The 22710-nt window shown below is 52.3% G+C and overlaps 2 protein-coding genes across 2 annotated transcripts; both read left to right on the top strand.

The window, feature by feature from the left end:
• The first annotated feature begins 359 nt into the window (after positions 1–359).
• MS4A15 (membrane spanning 4-domains A15) lies at positions 360–11034 on the top strand. Its single transcript, XM_053561819.1, is given in 7 exon segments — positions 360–605; positions 3680–3802; positions 6095–6151; positions 8604–8696; positions 9095–9208; positions 10049–10138; positions 10141–11034. Coding segments are annotated over 7 exon segments (1068 nt in total). The 5' UTR covers positions 360–380; the 3' UTR covers positions 10507–11034.
• A 3817-nt stretch (positions 11035–14851) lies between these two features.
• On the top strand, positions 14852–21942 carry MS4A10 (membrane spanning 4-domains A10). The gene is made up of 6 exons (XM_053561599.1): positions 14852–15059; positions 15478–15597; positions 16600–16656; positions 18020–18151; positions 19248–19358; positions 21376–21942. Exons 1-6 carry the CDS (start codon positions 14901–14903, stop codon positions 21475–21477), a joined length of 681 nt encoding a protein of 226 aa, XP_053417574.1. The 5' UTR covers positions 14852–14900; the 3' UTR covers positions 21478–21942.
• Positions 21943–22710: the final 768 nt, after the last annotated feature.

Below are 22710 nucleotides of genomic sequence, written 5' to 3'. Positions count from 1 at the left end.
ACCTTGCACTGGCTGTGTGTCCATGGAAAAGTCACTTGCCCTCTCTGGGGAAAGAAAGATGTTTAAATACACTTGCAGAAGGTCCTTCCCACATGATACAGTACAGAGGATGACAGTAGGGCCTCTGGGGCCAACAAAATCAGAATTCAATGCTCAGCCTTACCCTGCCTATAAGGCCTGGACTTTGGAAGTCCTTCATTTCTCTGAGTCCCAGCTTCCCCTGCTACGATCAGAGATCCTGGGGCCATCCTCACTTGGCTGCAATAAGCAAGGGCAGGCAAGCATGTGCTTATAAACTAAAAAGCTTTGTGCAAACGTGTAACCATCACCACTACTGTTACTTTTTCCCAAGTCTTTGTTTTCCAGGCTCTCTGAACGCCATGTCTGAAGCTCCTGCCAGCAATGGGGTATTTGTTGTCATCCCACCCAGCAACGCCAGTGGCCTCCACCCACCTCCAGCCATTCTGCCCACCTCCATGTGCCAGCCTCCGGGGATTGTGCAGTTTGAGGAGCCCCCCCTGGGGACACAGACACCAAGGGCCATCCAGCCACCTGACCTACAACCCATGGAGACTTTCCTGACAGGAGAGCCCAAAGCTTTGGGGGTAAGAACAGCTTTTCCAGCTGATCTGAGGCACAGGTAATGAGAGCCCCAGCACCGGAGCACAGCTTAGAGAGAGAAGCAGGCAGCTGACAAATTCTTAGTGAGGACTCAGGATTCACCCATACACCAGATAGACCGAGATGCATCCCTCACAGAGCTCACAGAATAAACCGGTAAACAAGTGGCTAAGATAACTCCAAAGACAGTAATGAGGTAGAAAATTATAGCTAGAGAGAGGCGATGCTGGCCATGGTGGACAGGGAGTTCTATCTGGAGAGATGACATTCAAGCTAAAGCCTAGATGTGGGATTGAAGTTGGTCAAGGGAAGATCTGGTGGAGGTGGTTGCAAAGAAATGTTCAACCTATAGGAGGAATATCAAGTGCAAAGGCCTTGAGGTGGGAATGACTGTGGCTGTTCAAGAAAGAAAGAGAAGGGCATGGCTCGGCGCCTGTGGCTCAAGCGGCTAAGGCGCCAGCCACATACACCTGAGCTGGCGGGTTTGAATCCAGCCCGGGCCCACCAAACAACAATGACGGCTTCAACCAAAAAATAGCCAGGCGTTGCGGCAGGTGCCTGTAGTCCCAGCTGCTTGGGGAGGCAGAGACAGGAGAATGGCTTGAGCCCAGGATTTGGAGGTTGCTGTGAGCTGTGATGCCACAGCACTCTACCCAGGGTGACAGCTTGAGCCTCTGTCTCAAGACAAAAAAAAAAAGAAGAAAGAAATAGAAGGGCGACTGGATGGCTGGAATGTAATGAGCAAAGGAAGGAGGGAGGTGAGATGAAGGAGAAGTGGCAGGGAAGAGCCAGCTCCTCAGTATGACAGTGCTTGAGAGATGAACTGAGCTCTTTCTCATCTCAGATGGCCTTGAAATATTGGTGTCTGGGAGGGAATAAAATATTAGATAGATAGATGATAGATGAAATAGAGAGAGAACACACACAGACTCACATGTGTATCTACATATGTGTATCATTGAAAAGAAAAGCTTTAAATAAATTCACTTTAACAGAGTTTATTTGAGCAAACAGCGAATCATGAACAGATTCAGAAAGCTCCACCCAGGAGTGTGAGCAACTACCTTTATAGGCTGAGAACAGAGGCCAAGTAGAGAAATCCCCTGATCGGCTACAGCTGGGTGTTAGGCAGGATGTGCTGAGTCATTTGCCTTATCTGAGCATGCTTGGATCAGTTAGCTAAAGTTTATCTGTTTATAATTGGCTGACACTCAGCTATTTGTTACAAAAAATATACTCTTAGGAGTCAGTTTGTTTACAAAGTGTTAGGTTGCAGGTTGTTATGTAGGAGCTCAAAGTACAGAGACAGGCAAATGGACTCCTGTTTATCTCACATGTATATACACATGTGCACACACACACAGTTTCTCCCTTGGCTTCAGTTTCTCTAAGTGGGAGATGAAAACATAGTTTAGGCAATGGTGATGCTGAGGACAGTGATGCTAATGACAGCTCCTGTTTATTAAGTGTCTCTGAGAGGTGCAGGCACTGTGCCAAAGTCTTTGCCCGCATTGTCTCCATAGATTGTCAGCACCACTTTGTAACACCCAGCGGATTATAGCTCCCATTGGATGGATTAGGAAACTGAGATTTTGTCAAAGCTAAATCGCTGTCCAAGGCCAACAAGGCCCGACCATAAAGTTTTGTGGCATCCAGGACCTCTGGCTCAAACATGATGAAATTTATAATTTTGCCCTAAAAGCTATACCACATCCAGTAGTATAGGAGGGGACTGGAGACATTGGACAAAGAGGGGTCATCAATTGCTGGAAACTTCCGAGCAGACCTTGGAACAAATTCTCCCCCTTCCCAAGTAATTTAATGAGACAAATTGCTGGAAAAAATGGGAAATGCAAATAAATGTCACCCATCAAGAATTACACCAGCTTTGGAGTTAGCCAGCCTGCCACTTCATTGCTGGGAGACCTCGGGTAAGTTACTGAACATCTCTGAGCCTCGGTTTTCTCATCTCCAAAATGAGGATAGTATTACCTACCTTGCCACGTGAGGATTAAATGAGATCATATCGCTAAAACCCCCAGCATGGTGTTTAGCATGGACAGGCATTCGGCTAGTGACAGGTGCTGTCCTCCAAGGAATAATCACAGTGACTTCAGTGGTCTAGTAGCAGGGGAAGAACATACAAGGAAGGAAGGGTGATGTTGGCACCTGCGACACCACGCCACCCAGCGCAGCAGGAGGACACTGATGGGATGAAGGATGGGCAGCCCAAGAGAGAAAGAGGCTAAGATTCAAGGGGTCACATCATGGATATCCTAATACGTACTAGACTAGGGTACAATTCTAGCTGCTCCCATCAGGACTGCTCTTAAAAGGACCAGTGCTGGTTCAGGTGGGGGTGAGCACTGGTCACTGAGGAGCTGGTCTGGAAGTAGCAGCAGGAGGGGGCTCTTGGACTAGACAGAGGCTGGATTCAGGGGTCTCAGACGTCTCCTGACACCCAGCTGCAGAATTCAAGAGTTACCAAAAGCAATATTTTTGCAGTGTGGCAGAACTTCCCAGAAGCCCACCTGTCTTCACCCTTGGGAAAACCATCACACTTCTGGGCCTAGGTCAAAGGGGTGCTTGGAAACCAACTCCCAAAATAATAACAATAATGATAATAATCTAGGGTGAGATTTCAGCTGGGAGGGAGGCAGCTGCAGATCAGCAATACAGGTCGACATAGTAAGGTGCTCAAGGAGGGGTGCTGGCTGCAGGCTGGAAGGGGTGTCTGGGCGCCGGAGAGGGCAGCTGAGGCTTTCAGTGCAGAGAATGTTGTCAGTCCTTGAAAGGAGGCCTGAGAAAACCAGGCAACTCTGTAGAGGGATGCTTGAGATCCCAGCACCGAAACACAAAGCAGGAGGCAGCCCGGCTGCAAGCTGGCCCCTGTGGCTCCCTTCTTAAAACTGTCTTTTATGAAACCGCCTCCAAAGGGGATGTGAAGCTTTCTCCCAGTCGCGGACAGGAAGCTGGTGAGGGTGGGCAGGGCCGCGCGCTCCTCTGCCGACAGGGGACGGTGTGGAGCACAGCGTCTGACCCCAGCCCGCTCCCGCAGACGGTGCAAATCCTGGTCGGCCTCATCCACCTGGGCTTCGGCAGCGTGCTGCTCATGGTCCGCCGCGGCCGCGCAGGAATGCTGTTCATCGAAAGCGGCGTCCCTTTCTGGGGTGGAGCCTGCGTGAGTGCCGGGGCCATCTGGGGGGCCCTGCCCAGACTCACCTGTGCCCCCTGGGCCCATCCCGCCCTTCTCCCAGGCACACAGTCCCTCCCGGGTGGGGGCCTGAAGATAATTCCTAGGAGAACTGGAGTGTAAATCTAACAAGAAAAAAACCAAAACTCTGCTTTTCAATCTCAGGACCCCCAGGTCAGGGGGCTCCAACATGTTAAATGTTGTGATTAAATGTTGATTAAATGTTTAACATGATTAAATGTTGTGAGCTCCAACATTTAATCACTCAGTTGGATCTTCTTATCAATGACCTCTGGGGACCCCTGAATGTCATCAGGGGTGCTTTTTCGTTATGTGCATTTTTCTAGAAAACGGGCTCATAGCTTTTCTCTGAGGCTCAAAGGAGTTCTTGGTTGAAAAATTCCCAAAATTCCAGGATGGGAAGACAACTTGGTACAAAAGGAAAGAGGCAGAACAGCTGGCACATGATTCTTCTCTGCAGGACCTGAACAAATCCCTCTGGGGCTCCCCCTCTTTATCTGTACAACATAGTATCTGTTCTCTAGCCCTGGGGGCTGAATTCTAGATCCAGCCACCATCTTTTTCTGTTTTTTTTTTTTTCTTTCTTCTCATTTATTTATTTATTTATTTAGTTTGAGACAGTCTCACTCTGTCGCCCTGGGTAGAGTGCCATGGTGTCATAGCTCCTCAAACTCTGGGACTCAGGTGATCCTCTTGCCTCAGCCTCCTCAGTAGCTGGAACTACAGGTGCCTACCACAACGCCTGCCTAGTTTTTCCTATTTTTAGGGAGCTCGCTCTTGCTCAGGCTGGTCTTGAACTCTTGAGCTTAAGCAATCCACTCACCTCAGCCTCCCAGAGTGTAGGATTACAGGCGTGAGCCACCACACCTGGCCCAGCTGCCATCTTGACAGCTCCATTCCACTTGATGTTGAAGAGGAAACAACACAGTAGACCCTCTGTAAGTTGACCAGCCAAAGAACTATAATGAACTGGTCAATGTACAGAAGTGGTCAACATAAGGAACTAGGCCTCCTGCACTCATACATACATGTGGTACCTGTCCGCTCTATGAAAATTAGGTCAACATAAGGAGGCGGTCAATGTAGGGAGGTGATCCACTATGGAGGTTCCACTGTATATCAAAGCTAAATTCTTTCTTTTTATATATATAAAATTAACAAACGGCCCCAGGGATAGGGGACCAGGGAAAGGGGGAGGAGGGGAAGTGAGGCCCCAGCCCCACAACCCTTCCCCACCCACCCCTTTCCCCTTATATATTTATAATCTATATACAAGCCCTGGGGGGTGGGGTTAGGGTAAGGGGACAAAGCCAAATTCTTTATTCCTACCCTATTCTTGCCCTCATCTCCCCATCTCAGCAAATGGCACCTCCAGCCACCCATCTGCCACAGCTAAACACACCACAAGAGTCATTTTTGATCCTTCTCCCCCCCCCAACATCAGCCCCTCCAGAAGGTCCCAGGGGCTCACCCTCCAAAGCAGAGGCTGAATTTGCCCACTTCTCCCCTCCTCCACTGCCACCACCCTGATCCACACCACCTGGACACCAGTCCTGGCTCCTTCTGGGTCCTCTCTGTGTCACCCCCTTACCTTCCACTGTCCCTGTGGTCTCTCCAGCATGGCAGCTGAGTGCAAACCTGCTGAGCATCAGGCCCACAACTGGCACAGCACAGATGGGTGCCAGTCCCTCAGCCAAGCCACTGGCACGGCCAGTCCAGACTCATCACATAAGGCACCTGCCAGGTGCACAGGCACCATGATGCAGGTGATGGGAGCCCCCAGCTCAGGTCTCCTCCGACCCCCACCCACCTCAAGCATGACTCCTATCACTTCGTTACAGCTCTTATCACCACCATCCATCCTCTTCTTCACTTTTATTTGCTAAATGTCAGTCTTCTCTGGATAGAACATAAACCCCATGACAGCAGGGATCTGGTCACCTTTGTCAACTCTCTTAAGTTCCTGGCTCGTAACGACCACTCAGGAAATGTTTGCTGAGTGAATGTTTGAAGGAACAATGCCTTTCCCATGAGGCTCTGATGATGTGATGTCAGTGGAAACACTTGCCTTGTGACCCACAGCCCTTGTTCCCGGGAAGGGGCTCCTCAAAAGCAGGGGACACCCGTACCTTGCTGCCTGGCTGGGAAGGAAAGAGGGTGGCATCCAGGAAGTTGTGCTGCCCTCTCTTTGGCTCCTGTGTAGTGTGCCCTGCCCAGGACTCCAGCCGAAGCCTCATCGGGCTCCTCTTCCCCTTACAGTTCCTCATCTCTGGGTCCCTCTCAGTGGCAGCCGAGAAGAACCGCACCAGCTTCTTGGTAAGTCTGAACCAGTGGGCCTGGGGCGAGGGATGGGGCCAGCACTTAGTCCCACTCCGCTCTGCGCCTTCCTTCCGCTCACACATTTGGCTCATTTGGCCAGTGCATCCTGGGCCTGCCAAGTACCAGGGGAGGGGCAGCCCCCAGGCAGGCGCAGACAGGCAGCATCTGGGAGAGGAGGAACAGAATACTCTCTCAACATACGGCACAGGATGGAAAGCGAGGGTCTGGGGACAACATGCTCATGGTCATTCCAAGAAAGGAAAGTTGCAAGACCTCAGTGAGTAGGGCGTCAGACACATACACAGAGGCTGGCAGGTTGGAGCCTGGCCCAGGCCTGCTAAACAATGACAGCTGCAACCAAGAATATAGCTGGGCGTTGTGGTGGGCACCTGTAATCCCAGCTACTGAGAGGCTGAGGCAAGAGAATCACTTAAGCCCAAGAGTTTGAGGTTGCTGTGAGCTATGAAGCCACAGCACTATTGAGGGCAACATAGTGAGACTCTGTCTCAAAAAAAAAAAAAAAAAAAGACCTCCTAGAAGAGCAGATGGCCACGCTGGGCCTACGCGGGCAGGGAGGACTTAGACTGTGTGGGCAAGGGGCAGGGCTGCTATGGAAACCATGTATAACCATTGGACCAGAGCAAAGGTCTGGGAGGGAAAGTGGAAAAAATTAGATGGAGAGATGTGTGGGGACTTGAGGAAAGCTCTGGTGCCTTCTGCTGGCAGCAGGGAGGTGACAGAGGCACTTGAACAGGACAGAGTCAGCATCATCCCCTGCTCAGAGAATACGGCAGTGAAGGTCATGGTGTTTATCTTCTGGTGCTCAGTAAGATGCCAAAAAAACAAACTAACAAATGAGATAGTTTTGGAGTACAAAAAATGCTGAAAGGAAGCAGACGGGATAATGGGAGAGTCGTTCTGCTCAGCTGGGACGGTTTGGGGTCCCTGAACGGGGCTCATGGAGCCGAGAACTCACAGTTCAGATGGCAACAGCCACACAGAAAAGGCTGGCCAGGAAATGACATGGGCTTGAGAGGGGCGCCAGAGCACTGGGCCATCACAGATAAGAGGCAGTGTGGGAGGGGCTGAGCTGGGAGGGAGAAGCGGAGAGGTGACTCAGAAGTTAAATGCCAAGTTTGGAATTTATTTTAAGGGCAATTCTCGCCCTGGTTCAATTCTCGAGTGTAGTTCTGGGTGCTGGACCGAGGATGTGTCATGGAGGGGCAGGACTGGGAGCCTCAGCACCCAACCCCGTGTCTCCCAGGCTGTAAACTGAGGAGGGCAGAGGCCTGACTTGCTGTCTCTGCACTCACGGCACCTGCATAGTGCCTGGCCTGCGGTAGGTGCTTCCTACAGGCCTTTTGAATTAGTTAATTAATCAAGTGTCTGTGAGGCTGATCTGGTCTCAGTGACTTCCTGGCTGTCATTTAAAAAGAAGAATCAAGGGAGCGGCGCCTGTGGCTCAGTGAGTGGGGCGCCGGCCCCATATGCCGAGGGTGGAGGGTTCAAACCCAGCCCCGGCCAAACTGCAACAAAAAAATAGCCGGGCGTTGTGGCGGGCGCCGGTAGTCCCAGCTATTCAGGAGGCTGAGGCAAGAGAATTGCTTAAGCCCAGGAGTTGGAGGTTGCTGTGAGCTGTGTGAGGCCACGGCACTCTACCGAGGGCCATAAAGTGAGACTCTGTCTCTACAAAAAAAAAAAAAAAAAAAAAGAAGAATCAGGGATCTTTGAACTTGAATGGGCCTGCCCAGGAGTGGTTCCCCTTTAAGACCAGGATCCTTTAACCAGAAGGCTTCAGCTACAGGATCACAAGAGTGTCAGGTTCTGGCTGCATGGGGATAGTGACCCCAAGGTGACTGCCTGGACCACCCCTGGGATTCACAATCTCTGTGTGCTTTCTGGACACTGAAATTCTGGGCCTCTTGATCAGGGCTTGGCCCACCTGACTGCCACCCCTCAGCTCCTGCCTGTTTCCTGACCCAACCCTTCTCCCCGGGGTGTGCAGTGCCTCCATCTGCCAGCTTCCACCTGGGGCCTCATGGACGTGACCTCAGCCCCTCTCGCTGTCCACAGCAAAAGGCCCCCTGACCCAGGCCTCTAGGGCAGACTTCAGCCACAGCTGCACCTTCAAGATGTGCACCTGGGGAAAAGGGGCAGCACCAGTCAGGGATGGGCAAGAGACCTGCCACAAACCCTGTCCAGGGAGGCTATGAAGGCAGATGGGCCCTCTTCCCTCCTTCTGAGGTCCCAGGGAAGGAGAAGAGAAAAAGGAGAGAGATCAACAGAGACGCAGGCGCGTGCAGGGCAGAGCAGGCGCGTGCAGGGCAGTGCCTCCCAGGCCATGGAGGGAGTGTGCTGGAGGCTGGGCGGCTGGAGGCTGGGCCATTGCTTCTGTTCATTCTATTTCTCTTCACTCTTCTCTCTGCTCCTGTCCCTCCGCCCCCCACAGGTGAGGAGCAGCCTGAGTATCAACATTCTCAGCGCCATGGCCGCCTTTGCTGGGACAGCCATTCTGCTCATGGATTTTGGTGTCACTAACTGGGTGTGTTGTCCAGTACCCCCAGGAGTAGGAAAACTTGGAAAATGATAGGGCCACGTCCAAGAGGGAGAGGGAGGCAGAATTTGCAGCAGCTGGGCATTGGCCGGGTCAGTAGACTCCATGAATATATGGACCCTCTGACACTGCACTGAGGTGGGCATCAGGAGATGGAGAGACGGCCTGCAGGGTGAAGGGCAGAGTAGAGGAGGAATTGGCAGCAGGAGGACAGGCTCCAGGCACAGCTGCCTCTGGCTGGTGGGAGGCAGCTGCAGGTCGGCAATACACGTCCACATAGTAAGGTGTGCAAGGAAGAGCTGTGACCTTAGGCAAATTACTCTTGTGTGGGGCTCACCTTGTTCTGGAACTCTCAGCTCGACTTGACTGTGGGTTTTGGTCCCCAGGATGTAGGCAGGGGCTATCTAGCTGTGCTTACTATCTTTACCATCCTGGAGTTCTTCATTGCAGTCATCGCGACCCACTTTGGGTGCCAAGCCACCCGCGCCCAAGCCAATGCGGTGAGTCCCCCACACTGCCCCCTAAACCTGAGCCTCTGAGGAAGGCAATTGGCATCTTCACACAGCTCAGTGAAGATGAGACTGTTCTCCTTGTGGCCAAGGAGGAGGGGACGTGGCGGTGTCTGGCACCAATAGACCTGCTGCCCTGCACAGCCATGCCAGGAGCCTTGCTGCAGGGCTATGCCCAGGGGAGCAGACTCTTCAGGAATGCCAGGGTCATGTGTGGGGCTGGGCACATGACAGAGCAGGCTGAGGTGGAAATTGAGCTGAGTTTCCAAGGAAATGGGGGGGTGCTCAAATTTGAACAATAGTAAAGATCTTTGAGCAGGGAACTGAGCTGGGTTTTTGAAATATTGGCCAAACAGGCTGAGTGTGGTGACTCACACATGTATTCCTAGCGCTCTGGGACACTGAGGCAGAAATGCTTGAGATCAGGAGTTCGAGACCAGCCTGAGCAAGAGTGAGGCCTGGTCTCTACTAAAAACAGAAAAACTGGCCAGTCATCATGCCAGGAGCCTGTAGTCCCAGCTACTTGGGAGCTGAGGCAGGAGGATCACTTGAACCCAGAAGTTTGAGGTTGCTGTGAGCTATGCTGACACCATGGCACTCTAGCCTGGGCAACAGAGTGAGACTCTGACTCAAAAAAAAAAAGAAGAAAAGGGGGAAGGGAGGGAGCGAGGGAGGGATGGAAGAAAGGAATGGCTATACTAGTCGGACAGATGACTGTTCTGAGGGTACGATTCAAACGGGCAGCGCTCACTACTAGGGTGCTGTTCTCGGAGTTCCCACAAGGGGGCAGTACACTACCGCACCGCCTCCCTGTACTGGGTTTTCTTGCAGCCAGTGATGTTCCTGCCAAACGCCTTCAGCACAGACTTCAACATCCCGAGTCCGGCAGCCTCTCCGCCCCCTGCCTATGACAATGTGGCGTATATGCCCAAGGAGTCGTCCGAGTAGCAGGCTGGGACTCCCGCAGGTTGGAGTGTAGCCTTTCTCCACCCCACCTTGTTGCTTCCCCAGCTGTACCCCCAACTCACTCCTACCTACTGTGGCACCTGCGGGGGGCATCCCCAAGGGTGTCTGTCCTACACTTATCTCCAGCAGTTTCTATCCTAAAAGACAGCAGGTTGATGTCAAAGGTCCTTCGGCTCCCTGAGCCCTGTCACCCTTCCAGGGATACCCCCATGTGCATTTCTCTCTGCTCATCTGGGGAACAATGGAGACTCAAGTTCATGGCCTACCATGGCCCTCAGGCTGTGAGAAATGTCAGTAAGCTCAGATCACCTGAAGGGAGTTGAGGCTGACCCTGACATTGCTCAGAGGTGCAGAGATCAGGCTGAGGTCTGACTCAGTTCTCCTGGCCCCCTTTGCCATCTGTTGCCACATCTTGGGCCTCCCACCTGCAAACTAAAGTGCTGAACGATAGATCCTGGAAGGCCCTTCCAGCTCCCTGGACTCCCTGAAGTCCTGGGTCTAGACCAGGCATGGTGTCCTCACTCCCTCCAGTAACCCTCATTTTCCTGATCTCTAATATGGAGTCAGGGTTAACCCCCAGCTCTTGCCCACCTCTCAATGTAGGGAGTTTGCAGGAGGGTGCTGAACCCAGCCCACTCCTCAAGTCCACATGGACAGGTGTGCAGTGAGGGGGCTTGGGGCCTCCCTGTGCCTTTCAGCACCCCCTTCCCCAGCCCCACAGCCTGAGGACAAGGCCATCCCTGAGGTTTACCACAGGAACTGGGCTGTGTCTCAGGGGATGAGGAGATACTACCAGCCCAGTATTCACAGGCCCTGGAAGATGGCTTATCTCATCCATACCCCAGAGGGAAATAAACAATGTGACTTAAACTTTGAACTAGACTCATTACAATGATTTTTTTTTTAACTTTAGAGGTTTCAAGGGTCATCCCATGTCTATCAGAGGACTTGGGTAACTGTCCCGCTGTCACAGCACAGGGACACCTCTGGGTTCTGGGTGCCGTGCTCTGTGTCCTCACCTCAGCCCAAACAAGCAAGCATTCATATTCCTGATTCACAGCTAAGAACTTAAATAGATCCCATGCCCAAGGCCACCCAGCTAGTAAGAAGCAGACCTGGGATTTGAACCCTGCTCCATCCGACATCAGAGCTGATGCATGCTCTTACCACACGGGCTCTTACCCTAGTCCAAACCAAAGTGTTCCTCCAGCTCCTTTCCCTCCTTCCTTCTGTTTCTTCCCAAAGACTGGGCTAGGACTGTGTTCCTAGTATACCCACTTCTTCAAACAAATGCCTGCTCCTCCTTCAAAACCCATCTAGGTGGGACAGGGACTATGCCGTGTGTGAAGGCACTCACTCCCGGAGCAGCGGCAGTGCAGAGCCTGGTGGGGGTTACAACAAACCTTGGCTTTTAAAATCGAGAGAGAGCGATAGATGGGTGCAAAATGAGCAATTGGCTATCAGCCCCATGTGCAGAAGACCAGGGTAGGGCTGCTGACTGCCCAGCCTTGCTCTTCAACCCTCAGGGCAGGGTGTGTGAACTCTAGGTCAAGTACATGTGTGACCTGGGCATGCACACCACATTGAACATGCAAGGCAGCTGAGTGTGAGTGACCGCCCCCCTCCCCCGGAGTGCACAGCGACTGGAATAATTACACACAGCAACTAAAACTGTCAAGCATTGCCTTAAGCATCTGATGTTTGCTGACACATTTAACACTCCAGCAACTCCATGGGTATTATCATCCCTGCTGAAGAGGGGAAAGCTGAAGCCCAGAGAGGTCAAATAACCTACCCAAGATCACACAGCTATGAAGTGGTGGAATCAAGGTTTGAAGTCAGGCAACCAAGATCTGGAGTCAACTCTGAAGTCCTATGCTGTGGTCCTGGCAGTGAGGTCTGTCTGACTCGGCAACTGGGCTCCACATCAAGTTCCCTTGAGAAGCCAGATGGATGTGAAGGAGCCGAGGGTGGGAGCTGGGGGTCAGTGAGGGTCACTCCACACCTCCTTCACCAGGGGGGCCTCACAGAGACCCTGCAAACCCCCCAGAAGACAGCGCCACACACGGAGGCAGGGCTGGGAGAGGGTGTCGGAGCAAAGCCAGAAGGATTGTCTGGATCTGCCTAATGCAGCTTGTAGGTCATGCCTGGATCCAGATTGGGACAAACCAAAGGTAACAAGACATTTGTGAGACAATCAGAGAAATGTGAACACTGACTAGAGAACTGATACCTACAAGTAGCAAAAACTGGGTAAGAACAGGTTCTTCGGACTCCAAAATTTTAAACTATCCTCTACAAGAACCGTTTCTAAACATGCAGCTGATCTCGGTGGGGCTGCAGGCTTTTGTGTTGAGAATAAACATGCCTCGAAATGCACCAGGAATTAGTCTTAATTTCTCAGCTGTGATCATGTGGTCACACTTTTTAAACAAACCCATTATCTTTTAGAGATAAATACTACAATGTTTACCAATAAAATGAGAAGATGCCTGGGTTTTGCTTACTGATGGGGAGAAAAGATGGGACAACAGCTGATGATGAGTCTGGCCTGGGCTTGGGGACCAAGTGGTTCATCGGACCATTCTCTCTACTTTTGTGAAGGCTTGAAATTTTCCAGAATTAAACAGATTTGTTCATAAAGTTCAACTTCTGACTCTAAGGCAGCGGTTCTCAACCTGTGGGTTGCAACCCACAGGAACTGTATTAAAGAGCCATGCGCGGCATTAGAAAGGTTGAGAACTACTGCTCTTAGGGGATTACAACCACCTTCACTCCATCAGTCCTGCACTGTAAACAGGTTAAATTGTTAATATTTTCCTTGCCAAAGGAAATTTGTGATGATAAAAGAAAGAGACCAAGAAAGGCACTAAGATTTTTCAGCTGCCGGGGCTCAGGGAATAGGGAGAGACTTTGACAACTTCCACACAACTGGGGTGTGAAGCAGGAAGTTGGGCTGGGAGAGAAAAGATGCAAAGTCTAATTCATGCCATAAAGATGTTCTGATTTTATGGCACTGTCTCCATGGAACTGAGATGTCTCGGAGGCCAAAGTGCAGCTGGAAGCTCCTGGCAGAGGTCCTGGAGCCAGGTGCTCCCCTCGTGGCAGTGACAATGGGGGGAGTGTTTTGTGACTCCCCATGTGGTGGAGGGGATGCTCGGAAGCACAGACTTGGTCCCACCCTGAAGCCTGGGGCTGGCCCTTTATACCTTCATGCCAGCAGTCAACAGAATTGGGGGTAGGGGAGTGAGAGAAGAAACTCAGTTACGGCAGCTGGAGAAGGGGCGCCCCATCCAGGAGCAAGGATCTCGGAACTGGAGGGGGACACCATCAGCCTCTAACCCAACAAGAAGCACATCTGTCCTTTGCGCGGTGCCTGGCATAGAGCGCTCTCCTGCCCCGAGGCCTCACCTGCCTCTGTGGCTCCTCGATAGTCTCCTTTCCTTTTCCCGTGTCTGGGATACATTCTCCCAGGCTATCTGTCCCTCCCAACATCCCAAGGCTCTTTCCCTGCCATAGAAAGGAATCCCTGCACCTCCAAGGAGGGACAACTAGAAAATGCGGGTACAACCTGAAATGCAGGTGCTCAAACAGGACCTCCTGAATTCACAAGTCAGACTCAAATCAGGAAGAATGCCACCTCTCTCGTTCTTCTGGGACAGCCTCTGGGAGCAGCCTTGTCCCCATGGAGAAACCATCCTCTAGCCCAGCCCCCACAAACTCCCTTCCCCTCTCCTCCCCACTCACGGCTCTCTGGGAGAGACTTCAGCTTTTCTCACCAAGTCACTAGGCAGCCCCTGAGCCCCGAAGTGCCCTGTGGCATCAATATAGACTGTGATGACCACACCCTCTGGAAACACAGTTCTTGTAGTCCCCTACAAAGTTTTACCCCAATCCCTTATGACCTCAAAAACATCCAGAACATTCCTTTTTATCTATTGAACTAAGAGTACAGGAAGCATTTAATCCCCAGGCTCTGGAGCTAACCTGCTATGCTTCAGGTCCAAGCCATTTATTGGCTGCATGACCTTGGACCAGTGGCTTACCATCTCTGACCCTCATCTTAGGAACAAAGACAATATTGACCTCAGAAGGTTGGAATGAAGTTAAAATCAGATAATGCATATAAAATGTTTATCCCAGTGCCTGGCACAGAGAAAGTCCATGTACACGTTAGCACTGTTGGCAAATACTGACTTCTTGGCTTAGGGTTGGCTCATAAGTCCTCAGCAGAAGAAGTTTCCTTCCCTTCTCCTCCCCACAAACCTAGGATGGACATTGCCACAGAAGGCAGGACAATTAATTTGACTGAACCTGCCTTCAGCCACCCATCCTGGGCCAGCGGGTGGGGATGGTTTACAAAGTCCCCCCCGCCCAACCCGTGTAGTCCCCCTGCACCTTCCAGCTCCTGTTAAACTGTGATCTGGTCAGTTTGGGTGAGCTCTGCCTTGCGCTGGGTGTGAAGCCTATCTAGTCCATGTTTTTCTGTCCCAAAAGGAGCTGTGTCTTTGCAACCCCAGAGAGGCTGTGAGCAGCAGTTACTCCTTATCCATAGGGGCCAGATTCTTCCAGATCAAATCAATGCCAGAGGCTGCTGGGCAGGGCAACTTCTGTTCTGGGAGGCCCAGTCCAGAGAACAGAGGTGACAGGCAGAGTCCCGCCCAGGCCCAAGTCTCAAAAACAAGACGGCTTCTGACCTGGGGCCCAGCCAGAGTCAATGACAGCAGAAGCATACGCAGCCACTACCATCCTTCCTGGCTTTAGTGCGAAGCCATGGCAGGCAAGTCCACCCTGGGTGACCCAGCCCAGGCTCCCAGCTCCATACCAGCACCAGGAGAAGCCCTGGAAGAGGATCAGCCTTCTCCAGGAGCTGGGCGTGAGTTTATGTCCATGGCTGGGGAGGGGAGGGACACACAGAGAGGGCACAGGGCCCGAGGTGAGACAGGAAGGGAGAAAATCTCCACATTTCCTGCATGTCACTCAACCTAAACCTGAAAAAGCCTTACAGGGTGCAGAGAATCCGCCTAAACCACTGTCCTGGGAAGTTTGGGCAGGACCTCACGGTGGGGGTAACAGCAGGGAGGGGCTGCAGCCATTGGAGCCAGCTCCAGGACAGAAGGCCCCCCGCTCAGCTCTCCCTGCAGGGAATCTTGGGCAGTGGCCCTTCCTTGCAGACCAGGATTTATAAGAGCAGAAAAGGGACTTGCCTCGGCAGGTAGGACCAGCCACCTTCAGCCTCACCTGGGGCCAGCCACCGATGCCTTGGCCCCAGCAGCTCGCTATCTCCTCTCCAGGCCTTCCACATCATCATCTCTGTGCTCCACCTGCTCTTTGGGGGTTACTTGGCCTTGACAGTCAAAAGCCTGCACCTGGTGGTGCTGAAGTCGTGGTTTCCGTTCTGGGGGGCAGCCTCTGTAAGTAGGAGCCAAAGCACAGGCCGGCTGGGAGGCCCTGGCATTTGGGATGGGACATGGTGGGGAGCACGCTAACAGGAGCAAAGCATAAGCCGATCCCTCTCTCCCATGCCCCATCTCTACTTCTGTTCTCCCAGTCACCCCGGAAATAGCTTCTTCTTGGGGGGCCCTTTCAATCCCAAGTCGCAGGAGAGTCTCCCTCATTGCTCACATACACCCAGCAGGGTGGAGGAGGAGCGTGAGCTGGGGACAGCTCCATTCTTCCTCCACTGTCTGAGCAGCCAGGGTGCCTTTGGGCACAGCAACAGGTCCTAGTGCCCCATCGGGGTTGGTCTATGGGAGCACACAGGGTGTAAGGTTATCAGCCAGAACAGAAAATGGCATGGGACAGTGCAGGCACATTGCCCAGAGGCTCCTATTCCTACTGGTGGAGTCCTGCTTATGAGCTGAGTCCCAGCTCCAGGAGACCCTCTTGTGCAAGTGTTCTGACCCACCACTTTCAGATCAGCCCTCGGTCCCTCTCCCCCTAGCTTGGACCTTGCATTGCACAGCAATACAACGTTCTCCACATGCAGGGCCTATTTATCCTGTGCTCCCAGGACTGACGTGTAATAGATGCTCAGTAAACACCAGAAGGAATGGTTGCAGAGATACACTGGACACCTTAGGACCCAGAGCCAGTGGCCTCCTGACCACAAAATTCAGAAAAGGAGCGAGGGTTATGTAGAGGAGATAGTGCAGCTGATCCCAGAGGGGTGGGCTGGGGACATTCCGAGTGCTGGACAAGGCTTGGCCCAAGGTGTAGAGATGGGACAAGGAGGGAAGGTGGACGGTGGGGCGGGCCCTGGGAAGGGCCATGTGGCAGGCAGGAGGAGCTTGCCTAGTGTGCTCTCTGCCCCTCTGGCCATCAGGCGCTGGTTTTCTTGGAGGATGCATAGAAGGGAATTTGTGGGTTTCTAGCACCCCCAACTGTCTCCTTTGACTTTCAACTCCGGCCTGCAGTTTCTCATTTCAGGGATCTTGGCAATCACGGTGCAGACCTTTCCTAAGACATATCTGGTGAGTTGGCCCATGGAGAGCATTATCTTCCTCCCTGGTCAAGGGCATCTGTGTGACGGGGACAGTGGGGAAGTAGTCCTCGTGCCTCCAGGGCAGCTGAGGGCATCTGAGCAGAAGAGTCTGGATCCAGGCTAGAGGGTTTGGCTATGGGAGGAAAGGAAGTTCCGTCTGAAGGTTCTGTCTTCCCAGTGTCATGAAGTGGAGAAGGAGGAGCTGGTTCTCAGGCACCCCAAACCCTTCCATCTAGAACGGAACTTTGCTTCCTCCCAAATCTACCGAGTTTTGATCTCGGTCACTACACAGCCTGCGAGTCCCAGCCCACAGCTGTTTTGCCATCCACTTCTCTTCTCTGAGAGCCAGGCGGGTAAAACTGTCATCCCCCAATTCTGCCTGAGCCCTGAGCCCTCTCTGCTGAGCGTGTCTCTCTCTTTCCCTGCCCTGCATCAGGACTCAGCTAGCACACCTCATCCTCCCTGCCAGGGTCCTCCCAGTGTGACTGGCTGCAGTGTGCCCACAGCCCTGTGGACCCACCTGTCTCTGCCACACACTAGGCTCCATGCAGGCAGCGTGTCTGAGCATCTTTGTAGCCCAGAGTGGCCCAGGTAGGTATAGAGTAGACCCCCAACACAGACTGGATGGTTACAGGTGGACGGATGATGCAAGGACCATGTCTACAAATCACATTTCCAACCCCTCCCCAGGGTCTGGTCCCACCATGTTTGTAACTAGGCTGTGGCTCTTCCCTGCTGTCTCAGGGGACATAAAGACTAGGACACCAGCTGTGCACTTTACCCAGCAGAGGTGGGAGACACTGGCAAGGACCCAGCCATTCTCATACCTTGCCTTCCTGGGCAGAGCCCCTTCCAGAACCATAAGCCTCTCTGTTCCTATACCTGAGCACAGGGACCCTCTTACTGCAATGGAATTCACTTTACTATACAAGGCTATAGAATTCATGTTTATACCCTTTCCCCATCATGGGGGTTTGCCTTTAGCGGGAGGCTCAGAATAATGCCTAACCCAAAAGGATGATGACTACGGGTATTTCAAGGACCATGGTGGGGAAGGTGCAGGAATGGGAACAGACACTGAAGGGTGTGAGGATGGGACACGTGCAGGGCTCCCCTGGACATCGGGATGGTCCAGCTGGCTTTGATGGAGGGGGACAGCAGCAGGGCACCCTTTGTTGTAAAGCTCTGTGATCTGGAGGCAGCTCTTGGGTTCTCCCAATTGGCCCTGTGGAAAATGACAGCAGTCTGGGTCTTCCTCAGTGGTCAGTAGCTCAGCTGCTTGTGTGGGTGAGGAGTCCCGGGAGGAAGACCTCGAGCCAGGTCTCTAACCTCTGGATATTTTTCACTTGCAGAAGGTCCTGTGCCTGATGACGAATCTCGTCAGCCTCTTCTGCGTGCTGTCCGGCCTCTTCATCATCACCAAGGATCTCTTTCTGGAGAGCCCATTTGAGTCCCCAATCTGGAGAACATACCCTAACTCCACAGTGAGTGCCTGGACCCAAGGCTCCTCTGACTCCAAGTGAGGTGCTGCCTTGGGCTTGGCCAAGAGCAAGTTCCTCATTCCTGCTCCTGGGCCCTGGCACAGGCAGCTGAGCCCCCCACCAATCTTCTCCGCCCCTCCTGAGGCATGGTGGGGCAGGCTGCTCACTGGACAGTGTCAGGGAGCTAGACAGGGCCTTGAGTCACAGAGTCATGGGGTCCAATCCCACTGTGATAGATGGGACACCAAGGCCCAAAGGAAGTGGCTCTTCTGAGTCACTAGGAACTCATCTGAGGCACAACCTAGAACTGCCAATTCCCCAGGCAGCGCCCTATCTGTGCTGTCCTGGTCACCCTGTCACCAGGAGCCTCCCTACAGCCTTGCAATGCTGACCGAGTCCACTTTTTACCTCCCCTGTGTGTAGGGAACACTGACATCCATGGAGGCTGAATCAGTGCACCGAGGCCACACACAAGTCAGGGGTACAGTGGGGACTCTCAGCTGGGTGGGTCTATGACTCCAAGCCCAGTGCTTATTCATCACATCACACCTGCCTCTGGAGTAGATGGGTCAGCCATTCCCAGCTGCGTGCCTCTGGGCCAGGATCCAAAGGTCTGACCATGGTGGTTTGCTATTCTTTATCTCCCCTACCATACACACACGTCCGCACATACATGCATGTGCACACATGCACAACACACATGCTTCTCTCCCACAAATGCTCATGATCCTGAGAGATGTCACCCAGCTGCACAGTGGTCAACAGCCCAGCTGTCCCCTAGCCCTGCTATAAAAGATGCTCCTTCTCTCTGGACATAGGCATCCCCACCTGAAATGCAGGCTTGGATCAGATGACCCTAAGGCCACCTTCAGTCTTACCAAGGACCCATAAGCTTCCCCAGACCTCAAACCTTAGGCAAATATTCAGCGATGACCTACAGGTGCCAGGCAGTGACTGAGAGAGCCAGGCTCCACTCTCCCCTCCCCAGCATGCCTGAGAAACAAAGCCACATTGCTCCCTGCTAGGACTGACCCCCCCATCCCAGCAAGGCCCATGACTGGGTACAGACACTTCACCCGGCCTCCCTCCCTCCCCACAGGTCTGGACCCAGAGGCTGGAGCTGGCCTTGTTCTGCCTCACCTTCCTGGAGCTCTTCGTGTCAGTGCCCACGGCTATCATAGCCTGTAGGAGGGACCACCTGTCGGCAGAGGTAAGGCCCTTCTCCAGGTGCAAACCCTCAAGAGAGGTGGGGGGTAAGGCCACAGAAGGCTAAGAAAGCAGTGATGGCAGGCAGGGTGACAGAGGAGCCACTCTCATTCACTCCCATGCTGCTGAGCAGTGTCCTCAGTGGCGACCCATAGCCCAGCAGCGAGCCAAGGTGTGGGGGCAGGAGAAGCTCAAGGTTAAAGGGGCCTCCAAGGAGCAAACGCAATGACACCAGAACATCGGGCCACAGTGCTCCTGGCTCTGAAGGCCCCTGGGAAGTTGCACTGGGGAGAAGGGAAAGGATTTGGACCCACAGATACATATGGGAGCAGGGACCTCCAACAGGAGCAGGTTGGAGATAGGACAGGGGAGGCCAGGGTGGCCACAGAGTGTGAGAGGAGGAGTTGTAAGAGTGAGTTCTTACGGCATCCCAGACCCTCTGATAAGCACTAGATTGGTATATACAGTGTTATATACAGATATACAGACACACAGATGAATATAACTTTCATCTTCTCAACAACTCTTTGAGATAGGTAATTACTTCCCATTCTACAGACAAGTAAACCGAGGCTTGGCGAGTCCACATCACTTCCCGTAGCCAAACAGCCAACAAGGAAATCGAGGACTCAGCCCACAGTGTGCTAACCCTCAGTCAAGCCCTGTCTACCAGTGGGGATGGCGGAATGGCAGACTGGGGCCAGGCATGTTTTAAAAAATAGAAGACTAGTCTCTCCCCCACCCTGACCAGAAGTGATCTCCAAAGTTCATTTCTTTAAAAGAAAAAAGTTTATATTACAATCTCAATTTTAGAACATTATAAAAACTTATGTTCCAGCTCCCCTATAATCCTGCAGATTTCACACTCTGGTTATTGTCATGTTAGTGTCATCACACACTAAGTGTTCACATAGTGCAGATGTGAGTTTGTGGCCCCCACGTTTTATTTAACATCAAGCAAATATGTTGTCCTAGTTAACACCAGGCCATCTGGTAGGATGTCACCTCCTTAGGATACCAGAGAGCTGGACAGGGACTTTGAGTCACTGAGGCCTACCCCAGTTTTAAGGATGGGGAACCTGAGTCCCCATGCCTGGCTGCAGGTATTAACAATAATCATTGTGGTTTATTGCCATTTTCTGTGTGCCAATGCAGTGGCTGTATTAGTTTCCTATTGCTGCTATAACAAATTATTATTACTTGGGTGACTTAAAAGGACACAAATGTATTGTCTTGCAGTTCTTGGAGGTCAGGAGTTTGAAATGGGTCTCAAAGAGCTCAAATCAAGTGTGTCAGCAGGGCTGGAGGCATTAAGGCAGACACCATGTCTTTGTCTGTTCCCACTTCTGAAGGCTGCCTGCATTCCTTAGCTTGCGGTCCCATCTTCCACCTTCCAAGCCAGTATCACAGATATCTCTCCTGTCTTCCTCTTCTACCTCTAAGGACCCTTGTGATTACACTGGGCTCCTAGGCTGATAGGAAGCCTTCATTCCACCTGCAACCTTCATTCATGGATGTCTTTGGGGGGACATGCTTCTGCCCACCACAATGGCCAAGAATTCCTTGAGTCTCACAACTACTCTGGAAAGCAGATTCTGCTTTTCCATTTTAAAGAGGAAAAAAATGAGGGTCAGAAGTGACTTGCCATGGTCACATGGCCCTCAGTGGCTATGCTGGGCCTCCCCAAGGAGAGCCTTTGTCTTCTCTTCCACATGAGAGGACAGTGGCAGGGATGGGCTCTGCTGCCACCTTCATCACAGATCAGGCACGAGAGTATGGTGCTGGGAGCACAATCGGACCTGGGGTCCAATCCCCTAACTCCTACCCAGGCTCCTCCCCACCCTTCTCAAGGATAGGAAGTCATCACACTGCCTCCTGAAAGTCATTTCATCTCTCCAGCTTCAGTTTCTTTGCATTCATGGGGAACTTGAACCTTTAAAAGCAAAGCAGTGGGAAAGTGCTTTGTCAATAGCCATCACCCCACAGCAGTGAGCAGCAGGGATGTGATTCTTCTTTTGCAGGAGGATAACTTGTACCTTGTTCCTGCCACACCCTTGGGACCCAGGCATCTGTCGATGGACCTTCCACCAACCTATGAGGATGTAACTCAAGGCACACACTGAAATGAAAAATATCCCATGGCCCCTTCTCCCAGCACAGATGGGAATGAGTCCCTGGAGAGCTGATGTGAAACTGTCTGCCCCAGGGGTGGTGGCCAGGATAGGAGGCAGCCCTATCCTCCCAGGCACTAGAGGATAGGGGCCCCACCTAGAGGCATGGTCCTAGCACAGGACTTGCTGGGCTGCATCAGCTGAACTGGAGCATGACCAGGACCCACTGCCCTCCAGAACAAACCCCTAGGCCAACAGCCTCAGGATTCCCCCCAGCCCCAAGCCTCCCTCACCTGCCTTCTCTAATCCATGGGATGGTGAACGCACAGAGATCTGTGAGGGAGCCAGAGGAGGCCTTTGGAGCCAGGGAGAGGCATGGTCCCTGGGGGGAACTTGTACATCTGAATCCCTGGATCGGGGGTGGGAGCAGCAGGGGAATTGAGTCAAACATAATGAGTCTTTTTGCCTGCCTGGGTCTCAGTGTCTCCATCTGTAAAATGGGGCGGGGGGGAGGTGGCATCTGAAGTAATCCAGGAGCCTCCAAGCCCAAAGGCTCCAGGACCAGGACTTGAATTCAAGGTTCAGGTTGTGACATCTGAGGGCACCAGGGAACTTTCCCCCTTGGAACTCCAAACCTACCTGTGCTGGGTAAAAAAGGGGAGGGAGAGAGACCTGCCTTCCCCATTTCCCAAATTTCAGTCGCCTAAGGACAGTCCTTGGGATTTTTTTTGCTTTTTTGCAGACTATATCATACTCTTTCTGTTTCCTTAAATGGATTATTTTCTCTATATGATTTTAAAGGAGTACTTTGTAGCAGCAAAAATATTGGGAAATCAGTATCTTTCCATAAATAGAAGCTAACCCCCAAATAGCATATACACAGTGAAAATAAAGCTCGACGGCCTGCCCACTTCTGTGATCTCCCTGACTGCCTCTCTTCCTTTGCTCTCTCCATCTGACCTCCCTGGCTTCCCTGGGTGCCCCAGATGCCCCAGGCACATCCCTGCCTTGAGCCATCACTCTTGCCCTTCCTCTGCCCAGACTCTGCTCCCCAAAGATTTTCAAAGCCCACTCTTTGAATCTTTCCCAAAACACCAACTCTGGGCCAAGTAAATGTCATTTAATCCTTCCATCACCTCTGACATAGGCGCTGTTACTATCTCCATTTCATGCAGGCTCAGAGAAGTACGTTGCCCAAAAATACACAGCTAGTAAGTAGCAGAGTTGGGATTCGAGACCAGGCTC

This window comes from Nycticebus coucang, chromosome 14 (assembly GCF_027406575.1).
Source record: "Nycticebus coucang isolate mNycCou1 chromosome 14, mNycCou1.pri, whole genome shotgun sequence".
Lineage (NCBI taxonomy): Eukaryota > Metazoa > Chordata > Mammalia > Primates > Lorisidae > Nycticebus > Nycticebus coucang.
Note: the sequence above shows the minus strand (reverse complement) of the source record. Positions and strands in the feature narration are given on the sequence as shown.

What these genes read in the sequence shown, in the direction of transcription:
- MS4A10 (XM_053561599.1), top strand. Translation starts at nt 14,901, where the DNA reads ATGACAGCAGAAGCATACGCAGCCACTACCATCCTTCCTGGCTTTAGT. An exon ending in CGTTCTGGGGGGCAGCCTCT is followed by an intron (nt 15,598 to 16,599) that starts GTAAGTAGGAGC and finishes TCCGGCCTGCAG; the next exon opens with TTTCTCATTTCAGGGATCTT. An exon ending in GGGACCACCTGTCGGCAGAG is followed by an intron (nt 19,359 to 21,375) that starts GTAAGGCCCTTC and finishes CTTCTTTTGCAG; the next exon opens with GAGGATAACTTGTACCTTGT.